Source organism: Aquarana catesbeiana, linkage group LG12 (genome assembly GCF_042186555.1).
Source record: "Aquarana catesbeiana isolate 2022-GZ linkage group LG12, ASM4218655v1, whole genome shotgun sequence".
Classification (NCBI taxonomy): domain Eukaryota; kingdom Metazoa; phylum Chordata; class Amphibia; order Anura; family Ranidae; genus Aquarana; species Aquarana catesbeiana.
In genome coordinates this window covers 22,851,841-22,874,864 of record NC_133335.1, presented here as the reverse complement: position 1 = coordinate 22,874,864, position 23,024 = coordinate 22,851,841, and the positions used below count along the sequence as shown (strand labels likewise).

Below are 23,024 nucleotides of genomic sequence, written 5' to 3'. Positions count from 1 at the left end.
ATTCTCAAAGCTGCAGTTTGAGAATCTCTGGCAGGTTGATTGTGACTGGAGAAAGTGGTTTCAGTGCTTTCTCTAGATTTGCTAGTTCTTGATCAGGGCCGGGAGTTTGAAAGTACCAAAGAGTATTGAGCGGGATGGAACCTTCAATCCGGTGTCCAGGTTTTGCTTGAGAGGGTCTGGGAAGCTGGGAAAGCTGAGGCCGCTAACAAGTTCAGGGAGGCTGGAGGAAGTCCAGAATTTTTTAGGAGAGAGTGAGCAAACCTTGGGGAAGGGCTGGAGAACCATATTTGGAAGCCAAGAGTGGCACCATACAGCGAGGTACTGCAATTAAAGCTGAGTGAGCTGAAGGTGTGAAGCTGAAGCCCCTGCGTAGGAAGCCAAATGATGTTGTAAAGACTTTCTTTTCTGTTTCCTTTTAATAAAAGGTGGCTTTTAGGTGGCAGCCCCATTCCTCCTCTTCTCGGTTCTCCCTCTGGTGCTTTTTGCCCCCTTCCTCCTGCCAAGTGCCCCCATACCAAGCAGCTTGCTATGAGGGCACCCAAGCAGACTTGCTCCTGAGCCGCTACTCTGTGTGCCCATTCACACACGGACAGTGGCTCAGCCCTGCCCCCACTCTCTCCTCTTTGGCTCACTGGCTGTAATTGACAGTACTTTCTAAGCCAATGAGGAGGAAGAAACCAGGGAGAGCTGCTGCTCTCATGCACATCGCTGGATCGAGATGGGGCCCCGTTGAGTATTAGAGTGGGCTGCTGCACACATATTTATTGTCTGAGACTTGATTGAGGAGATATCCCTTCACCATGTCCCTTAGTGACCCCCCCCCCCCCCATGACACCAGGATATGAAAGGAGGGGAATAGGGGTCACCTGGACAGAAAGGTCCAGACACCAAATACTGTGTGAGGTTCTAATCTTTCCCCACTGACTAAACAATGGGTTTCGTTGCCGTCTATATATCTTTTGAAGAGATTTGTGAACACTTCTCGTGATTCTGATTCTCTCTCACTGAACGTGAAAAGAAACCACCCCAATCAGAAGGCAAGCTGCAATAAAAATACTTCTTCACCCCAACCAAAATAAAAATAAAACGTTTTGGCCGGAGTTGGTGTTTATTATGTTTATTATAGAGGGACACAACTGGATATGATTTAAGTTTAGTGGCGAATTTAGACTTCTTCATTAGTGAAGGGCATTTACCTGTCCCTAATAAGACCTCTGCGGTCATGTAGTGCGTAGGGGGCGCATCATAAAGGAAGCCGCAAACACTGCAGTCAGAATTTTCCGTAGGGCGGTGGAGGTGACTTCTCTGGACAATTCATGTGTGACCTAAGTGGACATTGAGATAATTGGGTATTCACATCATGCCGGTGATTGGAGCACAGACATTACCCCGCTCAGTGGTGTTTTAACACTTCTAGCCGGACATCGCGGTGCATGAAATGAGTTATGGGAGGAGGGGGAGGCAATGCGGCTGAAAGGAGGTGAACCAGCTCTTAAAAACATTCTCGATGCTCATTTGAATGCCGATGCCCTCGTTGACAGCTGTCGTCTCCTTTTTTGTGGAATTTTTATGAATTTTAAACATACAAAGCAATAGGGGAAATTTACTAAAACTAGAGCACTCAGAATCTGGTGCAGCTGTGCATGGTGGCCAATCGGCTTCTAACTTCAGCTTTGACAATAAAACCTGGAAGCTGATGGGTTTCTCTGCACAGCTGCACCGGATTTAATTCCCGTACACACAGGCCGAATGTCGGGAGACAACGGCCTTTTCCAAAAAAAAAAAAAGAAAAACGGTCGACATTCGGCCCATGTGTATGTTGATCTATTCGACAGAAGCCGGACGTGCATGCTGGAAAACCAGCAGCCGTCCGACTCCCAATCAGTTCTCTCAGCCAATGGCAGAGCGTGCTAATCGGAGTGTTCTGGTGGAGGAGCCGCCCCCCTGTCAGAACACAACAGCTCAGCGGGGGAGATTGCTGGACTAACCTTGCATGGTTGGTACAGCAGCTGCAACCGGAGCTGTCAGTTTTTGCATGGGAAAAAAAGCTGTAGTGTGTACCAGACTTTGACACGCTGCATTTTTGGTAAATCTCCCCAAATGTGTACAGAATAAAAGGGAACCACAAAGTCATAGTAACCCTGCACTAGTAGCAGGATTACAGTACCTAGACTTAGATAAAGAATAGGGCAAGGTTAGAACCTCTGCCCGGTTGAACTGCTATCCAGGGGCTCCATTGGAAAGATTTCCCCTGATTTCCTGTTCTGGGGACAACCTTAAAGGGTTTGTAAACCCTCGTGTTTTTTCACCTTAATGCATCCTATGCATCAAGGTGAAAAAACTTATGAGCAGAACCACCCCCCTCCGGTTTTACTCACCTGAGCCCATTCGTTCCCACAGCGGAGACGCGCCTTACCTCTCTGCCCGTTGTCTCAGCTCTTGATTGGATAGATTGATAGCAGCGTAGCCATTGGCTCCCGCTGCTGTCAATCAAATACAATAACGCGGGGGTGGGGCCGAGTCCTGCCCGCTGCTGTCAATTAAATACAATAATGCGGGGGTGGGGCCGAGTCCTGCATTCTGTGTGACTGGACACAGTCACACAGGTGGACACCCGTGCGGGTTAGGAGAGCCTTCTCCAACGTGGGCACTCAATGCGGGGAGGAGCTACCAGCGCCGCCGGGGGACCTCAGAAGAGGAGGATCGGGGCCACTCTGTGCAAAACGAACTGCACAGTGGAGGTAAGTATAACATGTTTGTTATTTAAAAAATACCAAAAAAATAGGGTTTACAACCCCTTTAAGGAAATCCACCCTAGCACTAAAATCTGTAAATCCTAAAAGCATCCACGCTCTAATGCCCCGTACACACGGTCGGATTTTCCGACGGAAAATGTGTGATAGGACCTCGTTGTCGGAAATTCCAACCGTGTGTAGGCTCCATCACACATTTTCCATCGGATTTTCCGACACACAAAGTTTGAGAGCAGGCTATAAAATTTTCCGACAACAAAATCCGTTGTCGGAATTTCCGATCGTGTGTACACAAATCCGACGCACAAAGTGCCACGCATGCTCAGAATAAATAAAGAGATGAAAGCTATTGGCTACTGCCCCGTTTATAGTCCCGATGTACGTGTTTTACGTCATAGCGTACAGAATGATCGGATTTTCCGACAACTTTGTGTGACCGTGTGTATGGAAGACAAGTTTGAGCCAACATCCGTTGGAAAAAATCCTAGGATTTTGTTGTCGGAATGTCCGATCAATGTCCGACTGTGTGTACCGGGCATTAGACTAACCTATCTAGCCCTGTAAAGAAGAAATCGCTATACATTTTTTTTTTTTTTTAAGCTGCTTCGGTCCGGTCTACGGCGGCGGAAGTTCTGCAAAAGAGACAGCCGACAACAGCTGGGAAATGAATGGGAAGTGACATCACCCATAGAGGTTCTATGGGGCTTTTGTTGTTGGCTGCCCCTTCTGCACCCGTCTCCACAGAGAAGCTGTCGCTGACAGCTCAGCAGGGGACCGGACCGAAGCGGCTTCAAAAAAAGGTATGTATAGCGACTTCTTTTTTTACAGGGCTGGATAGGTTAGTCTTAGATCATGGATGCCTGTAAATTTACAGATTTTGGTATTAGGGTGGACTTCTAATTTAAATTGAGACACTGCGAGCAGGCAGCTCTTTACTGAAGAAGAGACGCGCTGTTTCTCTTTTGCAATATTACACACAGTTTTCTATTGGATGTACACTGAGCTGCGCATGCTCAGGCTCAGTGTGCATTCCCAGAACACTCTCTGGCTGAATGACTGACTCTCATGAGCAGGCGAGAGATAATGTCACATCCCCCCCCCCCCCCCCCCACTAGCCAATCAAGAGGCCAAAAATCCAGCACCTGGGGAGAAGATGACATCAGCCAGCAAGGGATGTAAGCGCCGCATCGCTAGAAGGTGGAGTTGAGTATATTGGAGAGTTTAGTTCGGCTTTAACCAGACTGTAAAGTAAGGGAAAATCTGCAAAAAGGAAACTAGACAACAATAAAAAGCTGTCTGAGGTTCTAGCATCTACTAAAATTAAAAAAAAATAAAAAATTTTTAATTCTGACTGTGTTGCTGTTGAGAACCTTTTTACTAGACAAGAAGGGAAGGAATCTCTCCAGTAGAGCCTCCAACTGCAGTAAAACCTGACAGGAGTTCTAATTCCGTACCCACTTTATTCAAAACTGAAAAAAAAAAAATTTTTTGGCTATACATGCACTTTAAAAGTGAAGACTAAATGAACTCGTATTAGTCTAAACATTTCCTTGGCAAGATGACAAACTAATTAGCCCTTCTTTAATCCCAATAATGCGTTTATAGGTGAGGTATATAATTATATTAAAATTGGATGGTTCCCTGAATGAACTGTAGAAAGCAATACGTGTGGGTACTAAGAGCAGGAGTATAGAACAAAAAGGGAAGAGAAGATGGAGAGAGAATGAAGAGGAGCTCGGATAATATAAGTGAGGAAAGGGTTTGCCTGTAATACCACATACAGTGTCTCACAAAAGTACACCCCTCACATTTTTTTAAAATATTTTCTTCTATCTTTTCATGTGACAACACTGAAGAAATGACACTTTGCTACAATGTAAAGTAGTGAGTGTACAGCTTGTATAACAGTGTAAATTTGCTGTCCCCTCAAAATAACTCAACACACAGCCATTAATGTCTAAACCGCTGGCAACAAAAGTGAGTACACCCCTAAGTGAAAATGTCTCGCTACTTTACATTGTAGCAAAGTGTCATTTCTTCAGTGCTGTCACATGAAAAGAAAAATGCTTGTAATCCAAAGCACTCGTATATCAAAGCAAATTTCCCCATAAGAAATAATGGAAACTCAGGTGATTCGTTCCACAACCATTTATTCATAAATCCTTCATTTTATAGTCCATATAAAAAGATTCTAGCAATGTGATAAGTTGTGTAACCATAAAATGTCCATCCACAAATGGAGCCTCCACAAGGGGATTAGAAGCAAAATCCCGCAGGACTTATAGAGTATAAAAGAGAAGAGAGGCGCCTCTAAGTGTAGCAATATGGTTACATTTAATGAAGATACAACATTTGGCAACTCACATGGTTGATGATTAAAAGAGGCACATCTAAGTATGCAAACATCTGGGGTAAAGCTGACCTTCCTCCGCACCTCCGGCTCTCACTGTTGTCAGTCTGAAATCGTGACCGGGAAGACTACCCTGCAGTATAGTGATGTGAAAGCGAGGCTTGAACCGCTCGTGGAGCGCAGCGTGGAAGGGATGACGTTGATAGCGGTGCGGGGGACGGTCTATGTGGACAGCTTTACCCCGGATGTCTGCATACTTAGATGTGTCTGTTTTAATCATCAACCACGTGAGTTGCTAAATGTTGTACCTTTATTAAATGTAACCATTTTGCTATACTTGGAGGCGCCTCTATTCTCATTTATACTCACTTGTGACATGACGGTACTTGTAAAGCAAGACATCGCTTGTATATCAAGTCAAAACGTATTAAAACATTTTTTGCTTGTCTTGCAAAATGCTCTCAAACCAAGTTACTCTCAAACCAAGGTTTTACTGTATTTACAAAAATGTGAGGGGTGTACTCACTTTTGTGAGGTACTGTATAAGCCTCACGCCTGCGTGTTAAAATTCTAAGTGATAAAAGGGGCTTTTTACCATGGGTCCCTGCAACACGCTGCAATTTGTGTGATGTTCATTTAGAATGCCATCCCAACACACAATTGCATTAGCTGACAACGCAGCTGCACTGCAGCACACTAAGATGTACACAAACTACTTTAACCTCCCTGGCGGTATGAATATTTCAGATTTTTGCGTCTCAAAGCGGTACAATTCTTTTGCATGGAAATTTGGCTTTTATATTGTAGGTCTGTAATTCTTAGCAATAACACACTTAGATCTGTCCACTAAGAGTCTAGTAGATATCCCGGGTATGATGAAGTTTGAAACACAAAATCATAAATTATAATATAATAAATAAATATAAATAAAAAAATAATAAAATAATAATAATAATAATAAAATAAATTTTCCCCCCGATTCACTATCGCTCAATTCTGCAAGTGTTCTAATTTACTATCGCTGTTTTCTAGCTGGTCTAAAGCCACTTTTGACGTAAAGGGACACTTTTTGGTTGCTGTGGACAATCTCAAGTTTCCAGGCAGAAAGAACAGTATATATAATATAAAACTGCATGCAGGGCATTGGACAAAGCACTTGGGGACAAAAGGGAAGTGAAATGATTTCATACAGTACTGTAATCTGTAAGAATTCAGTACTGTATGTGTTATGATTTTTACATTTTCTTTTTTAATTTGCCGCCAGGCTCCGCCCCCGTGCGTCGCGACGCTCGCAGGGAACGGAGCCTGGCACAGAGAGGCTTCGGGCAGAGAACGGAGCCCGCAGACACCGCGGGGGGGCATCGCAGGATCCTGGGGACAAAGTAAGTAACCTGCACCAGGATCCTGAGATGTAATCCCGAGTGTGGCTCGGGGTTACTGCTAATAGTGCTGAAATTTAACCCCGAGCCACACTCCGGAATACCGTCAGGGAGGTTAACACAATGCACAAGTATTGTACCACACTGCAATAGGGTGTAAAAATATGAAGGGGCTCTAAATGTAATTCCTATATTACTTGTTTGCTGTCCATATTTCCATGACCACATTTCATGTACAGATCTGTAGATTCTCCCTGTTACGACGCACTATCTATTAGGCTGGTTATACACTTGTAGAATTTTGGGTGACACCCGCCAAAGGGATGACACCAGGGGCGGCCGGTGACAGATGAGCAAAGCGGAAGCAGGAGGTGGAGGTGGCTGCAGCCTCAGATCCCAGAAGTAGCTCACTTGGCAGAGCAGGTCAGAGTCCAGAACTTTGATCATGTCTCGGGAGCCTCACTAAACACAGCTGGTTAAAAGGAGCTGACGGGCTGCGGGAAGGTGAGAGTCCTGTGTAGTTTTGGGGGTTTTTTTTGGGGTGGGGGGGTGGGAGAACCTCCTGGTGTAGTATGGGGGGGGTAGAGGAGCCCTCTCACTCCTACCCCCCCCCCCCCACTCTGAGGAGGTGGGGCTCTAATCAGAAGAGGTGGAGCCCAAATTTAGATGGGGGGTGCCCAATTTTAGCCTTGCCTAGGGCAACACAAAACCAAAATACACCACTGCATTAGTGGGGTCAGATCAACGTTCGTTTTCAAATTCGAAGGACCAGGATGGAAACTTTTTCTCAAATGCACAAGTTTCTAACAGTGTATGTGGTTTTCGGTTGGTAAAGTCCATTCGTTCCAAAATCGCATGTTAAAAGCTAACAAAATCTCAAACTACTTTGCAAACGACATTCGAATGTTCTGAGAATTTTCATACGAATTTTGCTAAGAGTCTTCGTACAAAATTTGTCTTTGAAATTCTACTAGTGTATACCTAGGGTTGCCACCTCATCCCTTTTAAACACAAACATATATTAATTGCACAGGTTCTCATGCAAATTTTAATGCAGATAAGGCACTAAGTGAGTTTAATTACCTTAATCAGCCACAGGACCCGTGTAATTAATATGTGTTCAGGTTTAAAGGGATGAGGTGGCAAGCCTATGTATATCCAGCCTAAGGTATTGTGGTCAGCAACCCTGTACATCAATTACCTTGATAAAATCAGTCAGCCATATAAATTGCATTGTATGTCAGGCCCGGCTGGTTGACTTGCATTGTGAGAGAGGAGCAAAGCAGAGTAACCACATGGGATTGCTGAGGGGGAAGCACGGCTTGCATATGTAATCAGCAGATATAGCTGTCCCCATGTACATCTCTAATAGCTATACATAGAAATGCCTTTTTTTTTTAATTTAACGCACACTAATAAGATTATTTACATCAAGTGCATTCCATTCACCAACTTCACAGATTTTATGATCTCTGTTCAACCTCCTTACCGCCAACTATACATAGTGCGGGCTTACCTAAACAATCCATTTGACTTCTATTCGATCAAGTTGAGATTGTGCAATAATGTGCAGTCCTCTTAAATGCTATTAAAACTCTGGATTATTTTTAAAATATACCTGTGCTTTTCCTATGCAGAGCAAAGCAACAGGTTACTTAATTGCCCCCTCACCCCCCTCCCCCTGGCAGCAAATGCTCCTCTTTCCATCGCTCTCTCCATGCACCATTCAGCTGCTGGGATTACGAGAAGTGGTCCTGTGTAAGTTATCAGTCATTCAAGTCATAACATACATAAGGATATTAAAAAGGAAAAGCAAAAAAGATCTAAAGAATAGTCCTTCCAGCTTAAGCAGCACTAAAACAATTAAAGCACGTTAGATCTATTGATAGTGTGTGAATCCAGATGATGAATAATATGGAATATCAGCGTGACAGTTCATATCAAAGACATCAGCTGTTTAGACATTCGACCATCACCGCACCATGTGATTCCGCTCCCTTTAGGAGTTGCACTCACCGAATTCCCAATAACCAATCGCCTTTGTATAATATGTTCAGCCTTTGCAATCAATGGCAAAAGGACATTGAGGCGTGCTATTGACAAAGGCGGAATGACGAAACGCGTCTAGGTGTGTCCACACGGCTTGCTGCATTGGTTTACGGCTCTGATTTTTTCCTGGGAACCACCACGGAGGATCATTTCTCCATGAGAGGTGGTGAGAATATTGGAACTGAATATACAGTGCAATATTTACTGAACGCTTTGTTTGTAAGTGCCTTGGCATAAGGGAAGGGGTTGTCTTTTGAATAAAAGTCTTTTACAGTTTTACACTATGATTTTTTTCCTTCCTTATGCCCGAACTGTATGAAAGGATTGTGGCTTGTTTGGTCTGGGTGATTCACAGGATGAGAACGTTCGATATCCTTCTGGTTGATCGATATTGGAGTTCCGGGCTGATGTCCTTTTGGCATTGATTGCAAAGGCTGAACATATTATACAAAGGCGATTGGTTATTGGGAATTCTGTGAGTGCAACTCCTAAAGGGAGTGGAATCACATGGTGTGGTGATGGTCGAACGTCTAAACAGCTGATGTCTTTGATATGAACTGTCACCATAGGCGTGCACAGGGGGTGTGCCTGGGCACACCCTAACCACTAAGTGCGGTGCCGATTTCCCCTACAGCCCAGGCCCCTCATTCTTGTTGGCCACCCGCCCTGCAGTGCTGCTGGCTTCCCTGCTCTCCTCTAGGCTGCTGCAGGTGATGTTTCAGGATGGAGAGCTGGGGAAGGGGCTAGTAAATATGTAATTTACCGGCCCCTTCTTTTTCTAAATGTACACAGTGAACACACTTGCTCACTGTGTCCATTCATAACTGAAGCATAGTAAACGGTGTGTACTATGTTCCAGTTTCTGAATCAACAGGAAGCCACTCAGCACAGTGCACTTCCCATTCATTTACTGGCCCGTGCAGCTCAGGCTGCAGAGAAAGGCGTGTGTGTTTGAGCTTTGGGGTGCACACCCTAATGCAAAAAGCTGCGCACACCTATGACTGACACACTGATATTCCGAATTATTCATCACCTGGATTCACACACACTATCATTAGATCTAATGTGCTTTAATTGTTTTAGTGCTGCTTAAGCTGGAAGGACTATTCTTTTAGATCGTTTTTGCTTTTCCTTTTTAATGTTTTGTACTAATATAGCAGCTGCTTAGTTCAATTAAGATTACTTTATAGCTAAGCGCTGGAAAAGTAACCCTGTTTACTTCCTTTTTTTTTTTTTTTTTTTTTGTACATAAGGATATGGAATCTCTTCATGTGACCGCACTGGTGCTTGGTGATTGGCCTACTGCTGTCACATGGAGTGAGTCACATGCTGATCCATACCTGGACGTTCCAGGTATTTTATTTATTTTGTTATTCCTAAAAGTTGAATGGAGTGGCAAGGCGCAAAGGAAGGATGAGAACATGTTGGTGGGGAAGGGTGGGAGATTAAAGGGGACTTGTTGGCTTTTGCTGTGAAAAGTACAGTCCCTCCTAATAACCAATCAGATTGTAATAATAATCCGATCACTAGAAGATAACATCTTTTTCACTGGTAGTTATGGGTGAGACTGCGAATATACCATAGAGGATAGTCAATCCCATAGGCCTGACCCAGCTGCCCTTGGGTTGAGTTTTTAGAGCGCAAAATCCAAGGATACTGTACACTAGCTGCAGTGGAGAAAAGGCAGGGGATGGAACACGACATCAGATTAACACAGAAGGGATCAATAATGGCTGTGATTTTCTATCCTACCCAGTAAATTGACACCCCCCCCCCCTTCCGAGAGCATGACCATGCTACAGTTGTTTGCAGGACCCATAAACATGCCATAAATGGCGAAGCAGGACAACCGTCATCTTGTTTCTTTTAGTAGATTAATGAATGCATTGAGCCCTTGGCTTTAGTAAACGAGCCAGACCGTGTACTGGTAACAGAAAAGCACGATCGGCTTCGGTGGACAAGAAGAAAAGGACTGAACTAGGTTCTGTTATTAAGGAGAGCAGCGCAGAACATTATTTATGGCAGTGCAGTGCCGTGAAGATGATTTATGAACGTGCAGTGCCACGCAGGAGAAAATTTATCAATACATGAAGCTGCGCAGGAAATTATGTATCGCTGTGCAGTGATGTGTTCCCTGGAGACGGCTGTCTCTGAGGAAGGTGTCTTTACTGCTCCTGGTTTTAAGGGAACTAGTGAGATATAAAGTTATCATGCATTTTGTGTAGGGCAAAGCAGCAGGTTCACATAACTGGCACCCTTAACAGCAGCACATACTCCCCATACCCCATGTTCCAGTGCCGCTTTGTTCAGCCTTCAAAAGCAAAGTGGCATACCTGTACTCATGGCATGGTCGGGGGGTCAGCCTTGAAGACTAGTCGCTATAGCAGTGAAGAGGCTTCCACCAACTAGCTGGATAAGTACTGCAGCAGGTCACCCTGGCTGATGACACAGGCTCACCAGAGGTGCGGGGTCTAAGCACTAACTCATATTAACCAGAGCTCCTGATAGTGGAGATGAGTTTTGCTGTGTCTGAGTACCAGGTCACGGTCCTCACGATCGCCTCATCTGGAAGTGAGCTGTGGGGTCCAGTACCAGATAGCAGGTAGGGATGAAGCAGAAGCCTAGACCGTAAACAAGCCAAAGATTGGTAACAAGTGGTCACAGGTTGGGATCAAGCAGAAGCACAATTGAGGAACAAGCAAAAGGTCAGTAACAGATGGTAGCGGAGATACGGATGGCAGCAGGAGTGGAAAGAGCGAGATATTGGCTGGAGAGAGCACAATAATCTGGCAAACAGGAAGTGCAAAGGTATGGCTAAAATAGGAAGTTTGTGGGCGGAGCAAGAGGTTCAAGGTTCAAGAGAAACAAGGTTCAAAGCAAGATCATTCAAGGAATTGACCAAGGAGCTGTCCAGCATCCCAGGTGGCTGAACAAGAAGAGACCTCACCAGACACAGCAGAGGTTGCTGGGTTCAGACACTGGTGCTGACAACTTGCCTCCCATGTGACAGTGCTTGCTGACTGGTGGCTGGGGGAGAATCGTTCATTTTGTGTAAAACTCCAAGTCACAAACTGAAGCTTACCTGTTGCTTCCTCTCCTCACTTCAGCTTCAGTAGAGCACAAGTTCTCTTTGGTGTCAAAAAGTTATAGAAATGTTATTGGTGCCTGAGCAGTATTCTGAAAAAGCTACCTTTTTTGCCACGAATTCCTCCTGAAAAATAGCAATGTCTACTTCCTGTGCTTAGGCGCCCCTGTACTTAACACCTTCTTGGCTGTATATCTGCAGTGTGAGACCATCTAAGGCTCTGCTGTCCCTGACTGCTAGTCTTACTAGATTTGAAATGAGATTTTGTGATGTCACTACTGTGCTGCTGCTCCCTGTTGTTCTTGCCGGAGAGGAAGTTGTACCTGAGGACTTCACACACAGATCTCCCTGCTTCTGCTTCATTTATTCTGTGGCTTACTCCAACTTTTTCAACAGTCATGGTGGAGGCTGGGCAGCTCTGACATAAAGACGCAAATCCCTGCTTCTTTGCTAGAATGGCCTTTACACACAGCCACAATGCAGAACAAGGTGTGGTAATTAATGATGGGGAAAGATTTGCTCCAGGGAGACCACATGCAATACTTGTGATCAGTTTTTTTGTCTTCTGCTTGCCTATTTTGGCCACAACTTCCACAGTTCCTGTCCTCCTAGAGAAAAAAAAATGTCAAATAACTTTTTCTATATTTACTAATGGCAGAGCTAGATCTAAATGTTTTCCTTGCATTTAAAGCTAATGGTATTAATATACACCTGAGCAGATCTCATAAACTGGTCAGTTATGTTTATTAGTTCCATAAAGAATGAGGGTCCTTTTTTTTGCTATAAACCTCGCCAATAGCCTTCTCCCAACCTGTGGATAATGAAGCTCCATGCCTCAGATAATGGTGAGCTTAGGTCTGAATTTATGCATAGCCAACGTAGGTCATGGTCTGGGGTGGCATAGTTTTCCAAATATAATACTACAAATTGTTAGTTACACATTCCTGTGTATAATAAAGTTTTCATTTAAAAAACTCTGCATTCCAATGCAGAGTTGTTTGTGTCCTCGTTGTTGCTGTCTTGGCAGATTGTGCATTTTTGGTAGTGGGAAAGGTACAGTTCATCCATTCTGGATGCATACACCTAGAATCAGACTGCTAATGGATCCCAGCTGCAGACTTTTTTTTTTTTTTTTTTATCCACCTGGAGGTTTCAAAAAATTAATTAATGTTGGTTACAATACTATCAATCCAGAATTCCTCCCCCCACCACTGACATCATGACAGCAGCGCCAATCTCTGTATCAGCAAGGACTGCCCACCTCCAGGAGCAGACCAAAAAATGAAGGGGGTGATGTATTTCACATGTCTGGTCTGAAGACTTCTGGAAAGGATAAGTATCAGGAAAAAAAATACTGCTGGGGGTCCCCCAGGAGGGGAGGGATTTTTTACAGGCTTTAAGCTGGCCATTTAGGCAAAATCAAACTCTCTATAATAAGTAAGGGATCCCAGAAATAAGTGCATTGACCAGAAAGATTTATTCAATAATGGCACAAATACAGCAGGGGGTACATCTTGATGCGTTTCACACCTTAACTGTGCTTAATCATAAGGCCTAATGAGGATTGGGGGAAAGCAAGAAGAGGGGCTATTATGATAGTTCAGCAATTTTGTCCTCCTTCAGGGAAATCTTGTGCCTATACTGGCCAACGCCAGCAGAAAATGAAATGATGGGGATGGAATGGTAGCAGAGAAGATTGGTTTGCAGCTTTCTCCTTCTGCAGCTTTTATCTCTCGTGAAAAATTAAATTAAAGCAGAAATCTAGGAATTTAGCCACTTTGTAAAAATGTGCTGGTGTGCTGTGAATTGGGTCCAACAAGGTGAATGCCAGCTCCTGGACTTATCTTTAATTTACATCTGATAATTTTATGGAGCTCTGAGAATAAAGCTATTGCTACATTCCTGGAGCTCTGACAGGAGAAACATTGCTTTCTCACACAGCAGCAGCTTTGCCCACCCCTCCCCTCCGCTGTTCATTCACAGAAGACTTTGTATTTTGTCAATGAGTTTGCCGAATACAAAGCTCTCTGTGTTTGGGCAGACGGGGTGGGCACGGTGGCTGCATGCAACTCTGCAGCTGCAGCAGCTGAGGCCAGAATGTCCAGCATCAGAGCTCCCGAGCTGTAGCGATAGATATGCTTCTGGCGCTCAGTAAAAATATAAACTGTAACAGAGAGCGATAAGTCCACAAGGTGGCATGCATCTCATTGGACTTAACCCCTAGTAATCCAGCGCATTGTACAAAGTGGCTGAATTCTTGGAGTTCAGTTTTGAATAGTGATAAAATGGGCCAGTGAAACAGTGGCACAACACTGCTGTAATGATTGCCAAAGCTTCTCTCCCACTCCTATTGCAGGATCTCAATAACATCTCCTAGGTCAGTTGACCTGTTAACCATCATCCACTTGTTTCCAGACAGATTCTTGTGCTTCTCTGTCTATGCTTTAATTAATCCCAGTTTTATTAATGGCACAGGTAAGACCCAGCGATCAATATGGAATTTATCATACCAGTCCGTCCTTCAGCTGCCTCACGAAACCGGTCGTCCTTTGGACCCAGCAAGACGTGTGCAAGTGGCTGAAGAAGCATTGCCCACACAACTATCTCACCTATGTCGAGGCCTTCTCCCACCATGCCATCACAGGTAACCATTCATGAAATTGTTATTGTCGAAACCCTTTGCAACTACCTAACTGCAGATTGACGTTTTACATGGGAATAAATGCACATCACATAGAATAGATGTAAACCCAATTGCCAAAATTTAATATAAGCTTAAACATAGTAACGTTGTTTTAAAACAAATTGTAATGTTACAACTTTTACTTAAGATATAGTCCATCTTTTGAGTAAAACAGCTTATGCAGACGAGGCCCCAGTGTCACAGTCAGGGGTTGGTTTCAGTGACCAGTAGCTAATAGCTATATAGCAGTAGAGAGGCTCCCACCGATCAGCTCGTTAAGTACAGAAGCAGGTCACCCCAGCGGATGACATGGGTTCCCCTGAGGTGAGGGGTCTAAGCACTAACCTGTGTTCACCAGAATACACCAGGGGAGATGGGTTTTGCTGCATGTTAGTACCAGGTCACAGTCCTCAGGATCGCCCCACCAGGTGGTGAGCAAGCCGGGGTCCAGTAGCAGATATAGCAGGTAGGGATCAAGTGTGGTCAGTAACGAGTGGTTGCAGGTTGGAATCAAGCAGAAGCGTAGTCAAGGAACAAGCCAAAGGTCAGTAAGTGGTCGCGAAGATATGGGTGGCAGCAGATGTGAGAAGAGCGAGATATTGGCTGGAGAGAGCACAATATTCCAGCAAAAGGGAAGTGCAAAGGCATGGCTAAAATAGTAAGCTCATAGGAGGAGCAAAGTGATTTTAGGTTCAATTTTTTAATCATTTAAAGTGGAGTTCCACCCATTTAAAAGTCAGCAGCTACAAAAAGTGTAGCTGCTGACTTTTAATAAACAGACACTCACCTGTCCCACAGTCCACCGATGCGTGTGCACCAAGCCTCTCTCCTCTCCCCCTCCTCTCTGTGGTGCTGGCATTTTAACTGTGGGCGCCCGGCTATGGGTTCACAGCCGGGCACGCACTGCGCATGCGTGAGCCGTGCTGTGCATTGTAAATGGCCGGGCAATCTTCTGGGACCTGTGACGTGTCCCAGAAGATTGCAGGGAGGGGGAGAGGTGAAGTTCCTTGCGGCGCCAGGGGAGGAAGTGGGAGCTAGGTGCCTTTGAAAACTGGGTACCCGCCGCCCCCCCCCCCCAAAAAAAAAAAAAAAAAATGACATGCCAAATGTGGCATGTCAGGGGGTCACCAATACTTGAAGTGGAAATACCATTTTTGGGTGGAACTCAGATTTAAGGAATTGTCCAGGGAGCTGTCCAGCATCCCAGGTGGCTCAGCAAGAAGAGTCACCGCCAGGTCACAGGTTCAGACCCGGGTCCTGATACCTAGTATATTACAGTGCATTGTCATGTGATTGAAACACCTGTAGGCCTCTGCTGCCCCTCCCCTCCCTAACCTGGCCTATATTTTCCCATATTGTTTACCTTCACTGTTCCCTAATTTCTTCCTGGACACCGCAGAGCTTGGAGACTCATTCTCAGCAATCATGGCAGTGCATTTCTCCATTTCAATGTGTGCTTTCTTTCCCTATCCCAGCAACGCTAAGCTGCTACAGAGAGCACACTGGGCAAGCTCCAGGGAAAGGGAACTCTCACTGCATATGTGCCGCCTTGATGCTGAGAGCTAGCGTCTAAGCTCTACTGTGTCTTAGAAGCTCGTAGGGACAAGTGACGGTAAACAATATGGAAGTATATCTGGTAACCTTCAGGAGTGCCAGCAAAAGCTTATAGGTGTGCCAATCACATTACACTGTATATTTTTTTTAAAGGCACAGTGCATTGTAATATACTGGGGCCCCTTGTTGGCATGGGCCATTTTACTTATATAAGGTGAACTCAGCCTTTAAAATCATCCCTAGTGATCCTGTCAAGAAGTTTTCCCTGTTTTGGAATTGTCCTGTTTTGGAATTGTCTTTTACAGGGTGACAACACCTTGTGCAATTGTGCTCCTGTGTTGTCACCCTGTCACACAGGCTGCTGATAGCACCTACAAGTGCCATTTCAACAAGCATCACACAAGCATGGTCAATTGTTGTAGACTATTTAGAAAAAGAAGGGCACACCGACCTTGTGCATTACTAAAAATAAATTCAATTTATTACAAATTAAAGACAGCAATGTTTTGTACTCACAATCATTCATCACTTTGGCTCTGAAGAAGAGGGTTCTCCCTTGAAACGTGTTCCAGCATTACTGGTTCTTCATAACAGACTAGAGAGAGACTGTTCGCATCTTCCTATGCTGCAATATGTCTATACGTTATGTCTGTTTGTGAGTACAACCATTGCTGTCTTTAATTTGGAATAAATTAAATTTATTTTTGTAATGCACTAGGTCGGTGCGCCCTCCTTTTTTCTACATATTTTCCAGTTCCAAGGAAACCCATTGTCCTCAGGAGGGCAGCAAGGCCATTGGCATTGAAAAGAGTTGTCTGCACTACACATCCCTACACCTACCACCCACGCACAGGAGAATTGTTCTGTGAATTTTTCAATTGTAGAGCCAGGGGTAGGCAACCTTCGGCCCTCCAGCTGTGGTGAAACTACAAGTCCCATGCAGTGTTGCCAACCGTCAGTATTTTTACTGGTAGCCAGTAAAAAACTGGCACTTTTTCTTCTGCCAGTAAGACCCCTTTCTTACTGGCAGTGGGCCGCATTAGCGGTAAAGCATGCTAGTTTTAGCGGCGCTTTACCTTCGTTTCAGCGGCGCTTTACAGCCGCTAGTGGGGTGCTTTTAACCCCGCTAGCGGACGAAGAAAGGGTTAAATGCGCCCAAAAAGTGCCGCTGCCAAAGAGCTTTGCAGGCACTTTCCATGCATTCCAATGGGCAGGGGCGGTAGAGGAGCATATACACCGCTCCTCCACCGCCCAAAAGATGCTGCTTGCAGGACTTTTTCTAATGTCCTGCAAGCGCACCGCCCCAGTGTGACAGTCCTTGGGCTGTCACACTGGGGCTGCAGGGGAGGCATTTTGCAGGTGCTTTACAGGCACTATTTTTAGTAAAAAACATGGCTGTGACGCACGGTGTAGAATTGCGCATTCTGGTTCGGAGTCCACCGAGACCATCCAAGGGCCTGCTTTAGTGTGTTCGGGCAGCGCCAGTGGGGAGTGGGTCTGGCAGAGGCGGTGCCTGAGCATGTGATGTGATGTCATGGTGCAAGGGAGCCGAGCGGAGCGGCCAGAGCCTCGTGTGTGGGTCTGTAGGATGGGAGCAAGGCAAGCCGGGAGCAGGACTGTCAGTGTCTTTTGGACTGGAGTGGAATGAAGGGACCATCTGGTGTAGAGAGAGACCGTCCCCTCTGACTCAGGAGAGGACGTGTCGTGTCGGTGAGTTGTCATCATCGTCTGTACTGCTGTCAGTGTAACTATAAGAGTCAAATTCATGAGTCCTGCCCCTGAGCTGCTTAATTACTATATTAAAAAAAAAAAAAGAAATATAATTTTTGCCTAAATATCTACCTTAAATCACATTTCTAATTGCATAGTATACTTGTTTGTAGCCTAAATACTGAAATTTGCACTTAAAACTGCAATTTTGTAACTTTTTGGAAATGCCAGTAAAAACTTGGCTGTGCCAGTAAATTTTGGGTGTGGTGTCAGTGAATTTCAATCTGATAAGTTGGCAACAATGTGTCAGAAACCATGAAATCAGACTGAAGAAAAAGTACAGTTAAATCACACTTGTTTAATAATAAAAGTAGGGCTGTTACTGATTAAAATTTTCGTGTTTGATTAATCGATTTTTTTAAGGGATTAATCGGCTAATTTCGATTAATTATAACGCACATACAGATCCAACTACTTTTAGCTGATGTCATGCGTAGCTCCTCCCCCGTACTCATTTTGTTCAATCAGAACTTCCTCAGCGGGGCGGGGCTACGGCGTCACCCTGCAGTCTATTTAAAGAGCACCGTTGTGCATCAGGGGGACTGATGGAGAGCCAGAGACATCCATCACCTGCTGAGACAGCAAAGTGTCAGCTCTTTGGAAAAAAAGTGCCCTCATCATAAATGTTTCTTGATTGCTGGATAACCAATCAATGTCAGTTCATCGTCAAACTGACTTACAGCCAGGAAAGCCCTCAGATATGTTGATTTTCATAGCCAAGTCCAGGATTTACATAGATGTTTATCTGAATACTTTGACCAGTGAGATCAATCAAATCGTTAGGATCTGTCTTCCTCAATTTATGATTTCACTGACGTTGACGTCACCGGACTCCTCCCCCCTTCCCTTCGTTAGCAGACGGAGGCACTTGGGGAAGGGGGGAGGAGTCCGGTGACGTCGATGTCCGTGACGTCACCAGATCTCCGACGGAACTCCTTGAAGACCCGGAAGCCGGCGGAGAGGTGAGTACCGATCAAAAGAATTTTGATTGATCAAAAAAATTAACGATTAATCGAGGAATTAATCTTTTATTTTCCCAGCCCTAAATAAAAGTAAATAGAACAAAACATAGTCAAAACATAGTCAGCGTTCAGGAACTGAAAAGGATAGTCAGACAAGCCAAACGTCAGGGAGCCAGAGATGAGCGTAGTAAAACAGCAAGCAGGATCTGGAGCCAGAAGGGATGTCAGCCAAGCACGTCTTTTAACAGGAATGCAGGAGATAGTTTCTTGTGATGCTGACCAAGACGAAGGCAGAGATCCTCTGGACTGAACAGCCTAAGTAGGCAGGACTGACGAGCAGGATATCATCAACAGCTGAGTAACTGTGGAGAGATAGAAGCTGGCAATTAGCCGACAGCTGAGCAGCCAGCTCAGAGGGGCTGAGCCCAGCCCTGACACACTGGTCCCATGAGACATTGCAAGACCCCGACAATCGCAAGCATGACTCCTAGAGGCAGAGGCATGATGGGATTTGTAGTTTCGCCCACAGCTGGAGTGCCGAGGTTGCCTACCCATAGACACCAGGGGGAACTCTTCAACACTGGAGGTCATGTAGACAGTGTGGCTACAAAGAGGCTGCAAGTGATCAGCAGCACTGATACGCAACAAGTAAAAAAAAAAAAAAAACGGTGAAAATGATATTGTATTAAAAACAAATGGCAACTGTTTACGATACACAGTGCTTTAGCAAACTAAATGTCATCAGCTTAAGGGTTTACCTCTACTTTTATATGTAGTTATCTATTTAGACAAAGATATACATCTGCCTAATTCCTGCCCTAGGCCTCTCTTGTGACTCTAGCCTATAGAAATAAATAAATAACTCACTAAAGTGCTGTGCAATCTGTGAGCCCTATAAATAGAAGAACCTCAAATGCGGAGTATTGCTGCGTTTTTGTAACAGCAGAGGCTTACAAACACTAGGAGCAAATTGAACATATGGTCGGTTGGCATCTCCGTATGGCCCCGCAGGCTGCGTATTTTGAGTCACGGACTGCGCTGTGTCTCGGGGACAGAGCCATGAACGGGGGGAATTGGTTGCATCATCTGACTGTGCCTGAATCCCGGCAGACACGCACCAGCTCTCGCTGCAAGATCTGTACCCCCAGGCAGCATACAGCAGAAGTCTTAATGTGCGGAGCGGATGAAAGTTCACAGAGAGAAGATGCCATCCTCAGGAGAGACGAGAACGAAGGGAGGAGAGTGCAAAAAAAAAAAACTAAAAATGGACTAGATAAAAGATAATCTGGTGTATAGAGGAGGGGAAGGAGGTCCTGTTGGGAGCTGGAAGAAAATAGAGGTGGCTGGTGAGGGAGAAAGTGTTTTTAATGGAGTTTAAAGAGAAATTTTTCATTTAAACATAATATCATAAGACTTTAACATTTTACATTCCTGAGCTCCCAATTTGTAGAATATGAGTGTAACTAGTCCCGCCCCTCACAAAACAAATGGAAAGTTTGTGAATTGTGATCAAAATCTGTTGTTATGCAAACATATAGATGTTTATATAGTAATGCAAACAAATATATAAATCTAAAAATCAAAAATGATCAATTCGTGCAATCCTATAATAATAGTCCATAAAAGTCTCAAAAAACAAAACCAAGTTGAAAAACTGTGGCCAATATTCACATAAAACGTCACCACCAAATGCATCATAATGAAATGAAATGGTTCCACCACCTAGAAGCGCAAAATCGCCCCTCACGTTATAACATAGACCAGTGGACGCCAAATGCGGCCCTTTGCTAGCCTTTATCCAGCCCTCGGGGACCCTATTCATCTCATTGACACCAGCAAGGAGGCACCATTCTTTCCACATACACCAACATTGGGGAACCATTCCTCTTGCTAACACCAACAATGGGGCACTATTGCTTCCATTGACACCAATGATGGCGCACTATTCCTCCAAATAATACCAATGAATGAGCCACTATTTCCCCAACTAATACCAATGATGGGGCACTATTTCCCCAACTAATACCAATGATGGGGCACTATTTCCCCAACTAATACCAATGATGGGGCACTATTTCCCCAACTAATACCAATGATGGGTCACTATTTCCCCAACTAATACCAATGATGGGTCACTATTTCCCCAACTGATACCAATGATGGGCCACTATTCCTCCATCTAATACCAATGATGGGCCACTATTTCCTCAACTAATATCAATGATGGACCACTATTTCCCCAACCAATGTGATGGCACTATTCCTCAAACTAATACAGTAAGAAATTGATATCCCTTTTTTTTTTTTTTTTAATTATGGTTTACAAATACCTTTTTTTTTTCACTGTATGTAGGTGGCACTTCCGGTCCCGGCCACCTAGGTGATTTCCTCATAAGGTGATTCCCTTCTGCGCCATCTATCCCAGGTGTCCTCAGGAGGCCTAATAGTGAATACTTGCGGTATTTTCGGGATACTGGCATTCTGTGTTGATTGACAGGTTGCCATAACAGAGGTGGAAACTTTGGCCGCCGCCATTGCTATGGCAACCCGTAATCAACAAAGTGCATCGCGCAGTGTCATTACTTCACAGGCGCGAGATCAGGAGGTGCATGCTGGGTAGCCAGCTGCAGAGAATCCCAGAAACCAAGAGAAGCAGGCTTCAGATGCCCACATAAATGGCCGCTGCCTGCCTGCCAGGATCCTGTGAGGACTGATGGGTTTAGTAGTAAAAAGAATGATTACAGTTATTACAATAATCCTAATTATATTGTACTAGTAAAGAGAACCACAGGGGTGCTTTTATGAAAAAATTGCCTCGGAGACTGGAGCTCCATTTTAATTGAACATGCTGAAGATAGAAGCTAATCGGCTACCATGCACAACTGCACCAGATTTGGAATGCTCCACCAGTTTTAGTAAATCAACCCCTCAAAAGGAGTAAAGCTAAATTGGTGAGTATAATATTCTTTGTAAGCCTGCATAGTTGTAGTGATATAGGAATAAATGCTTATATACTTGCCTTAGCCCAGTTGTGGCTGGGCCAATCACAAAGCACCATTGCTGCCACATGAAAGAAAGGGCAGTTGGACACATGCTCCCTCAAACCTGGAAGTACTGGATATCTCCTTTGCTTTTGACAGCTGAACAGAGCGCGGAGGGAGCAAGGGAAAGGTAAATATGCGTTGTTGGAGAGGGGGCATTAAAGAGAACCTGTTGTTTTGCTTTAAGACCGTTGCATAGATTCTTGGTAGCCTTAGCAGGTGAATGATTTTGTTTTCTAGAGTTCCTCTTAAATATATGTGCTAATATTTTACCCAGTGTGAATACTCTTTTTCCTTGTTTCTCTCAGGCCGAGCCCTACTGAGGCTGAATGCAGAAAAATTGCAGCGAATGGGCATTACCCACGAGTCTCAGCGGCAGGAGGTCTTACAGCAGGTTCTCCAGCTGCAGGTACGGGAGGAGGTCCGCAATCTGCAGCTGCTTAGTCAAGGTACGGGCAAAGGGAAGCATAGAAATTAATAACCTGTCCTGCGGGTAAAAAGTACCTGATCTGAAAAATAATGAAGGGATCCATTATTTTGGGACTTGTTAGTAGAAAGGATGAATCTTTTATGTCAGTTTTTTTACAGTCCAGCCTGGAAATCCTGTAAAGGATGAGGGGAGGTGGACTCTGTATATACTTGAGCCAATGACAAACTTTTTAGTGTGCTCTTCTTCTTTTTTGGCATTCTTATGTTTAAGGCCTAGTGCGTGAACCTTCATGCTGTTTGCCTGTCACCATGTAATGGTCGGGGGTTTAGCCTGTATTAGAGTGAGATGTGATGGGCTCAGCTGTCATTTGGCACCCTGTCAAGGTTAAAAGACAATCCTAAAGGCCAGTTCCCGGCAGTTGAAGGGCTCAACTTTTAAGCAATTAGGCCAACCATACATGTGTCGAATTCTGAACAAGTTTTAGTTAGAAAATCGCACTTTCGAATAATCGTTCGGTTTTCCGATCATTAATGGGGCCACCGGTGGTGGCCGGTGCCCAATATTACCACAACCCAATCCCCCCCGCGGGAGATAGACGGGAAGGCTGCGATTTCTCCCCCCCCGCAGGAGACGGACGGGTCTGCAGTGGTCGACCCCCCCCCCCACACATGGGAGACGGACAGGAAAGCGGCGATCGAGACAAACCCGCTTCCTGATTGGCCGGAAGGAGAATCAGGAAGACAATGGCGAATACTTATTGGCTATTGTCACAGAACTGGGTGGGCTCAGGGCGCAGTGCTCTGCTCCCCAAGCCCACCTTTTTTGAAGCCAATTAGAGCCTCAAAAAAAAAAACCCTATTGAAATCTATGTTTCCAGCGCGCTGCATGTAGATTAGGGGCTGGGCGCATGGATTAGGGGGGCTGCGCCCCTTATGGATGGGCCGCCACTGGGGACCACAGCAACGGCC

At 44.8% G+C, this 23,024-nt stretch overlaps 1 protein-coding gene across 2 annotated transcripts in view; it reads left to right on the top strand.

Moving 5' to 3' along the window:
- The window catches only part of SAMD10 (sterile alpha motif domain containing 10), a 66,981-nt gene that overhangs the window by 29,317 nt on the left and 14,640 nt on the right, over window positions 1-23,024 (top strand). The window contains exons 3-4 of one of the 2 annotated variants that reach the window (XM_073607418.1): window positions 14,092-14,260; window positions 21,935-22,035. In XM_073607418.1, coding sequence (XP_073463519.1) covers window positions 14,092-14,260; window positions 21,935-22,035 — 270 coding nt within the window. Of the gene's footprint in view, window positions 1-14,091; window positions 14,261-21,934; window positions 22,076-23,024 lie in introns of both variants that reach the window. The other variant, XM_073607419.1, reaches the window with a different exon arrangement.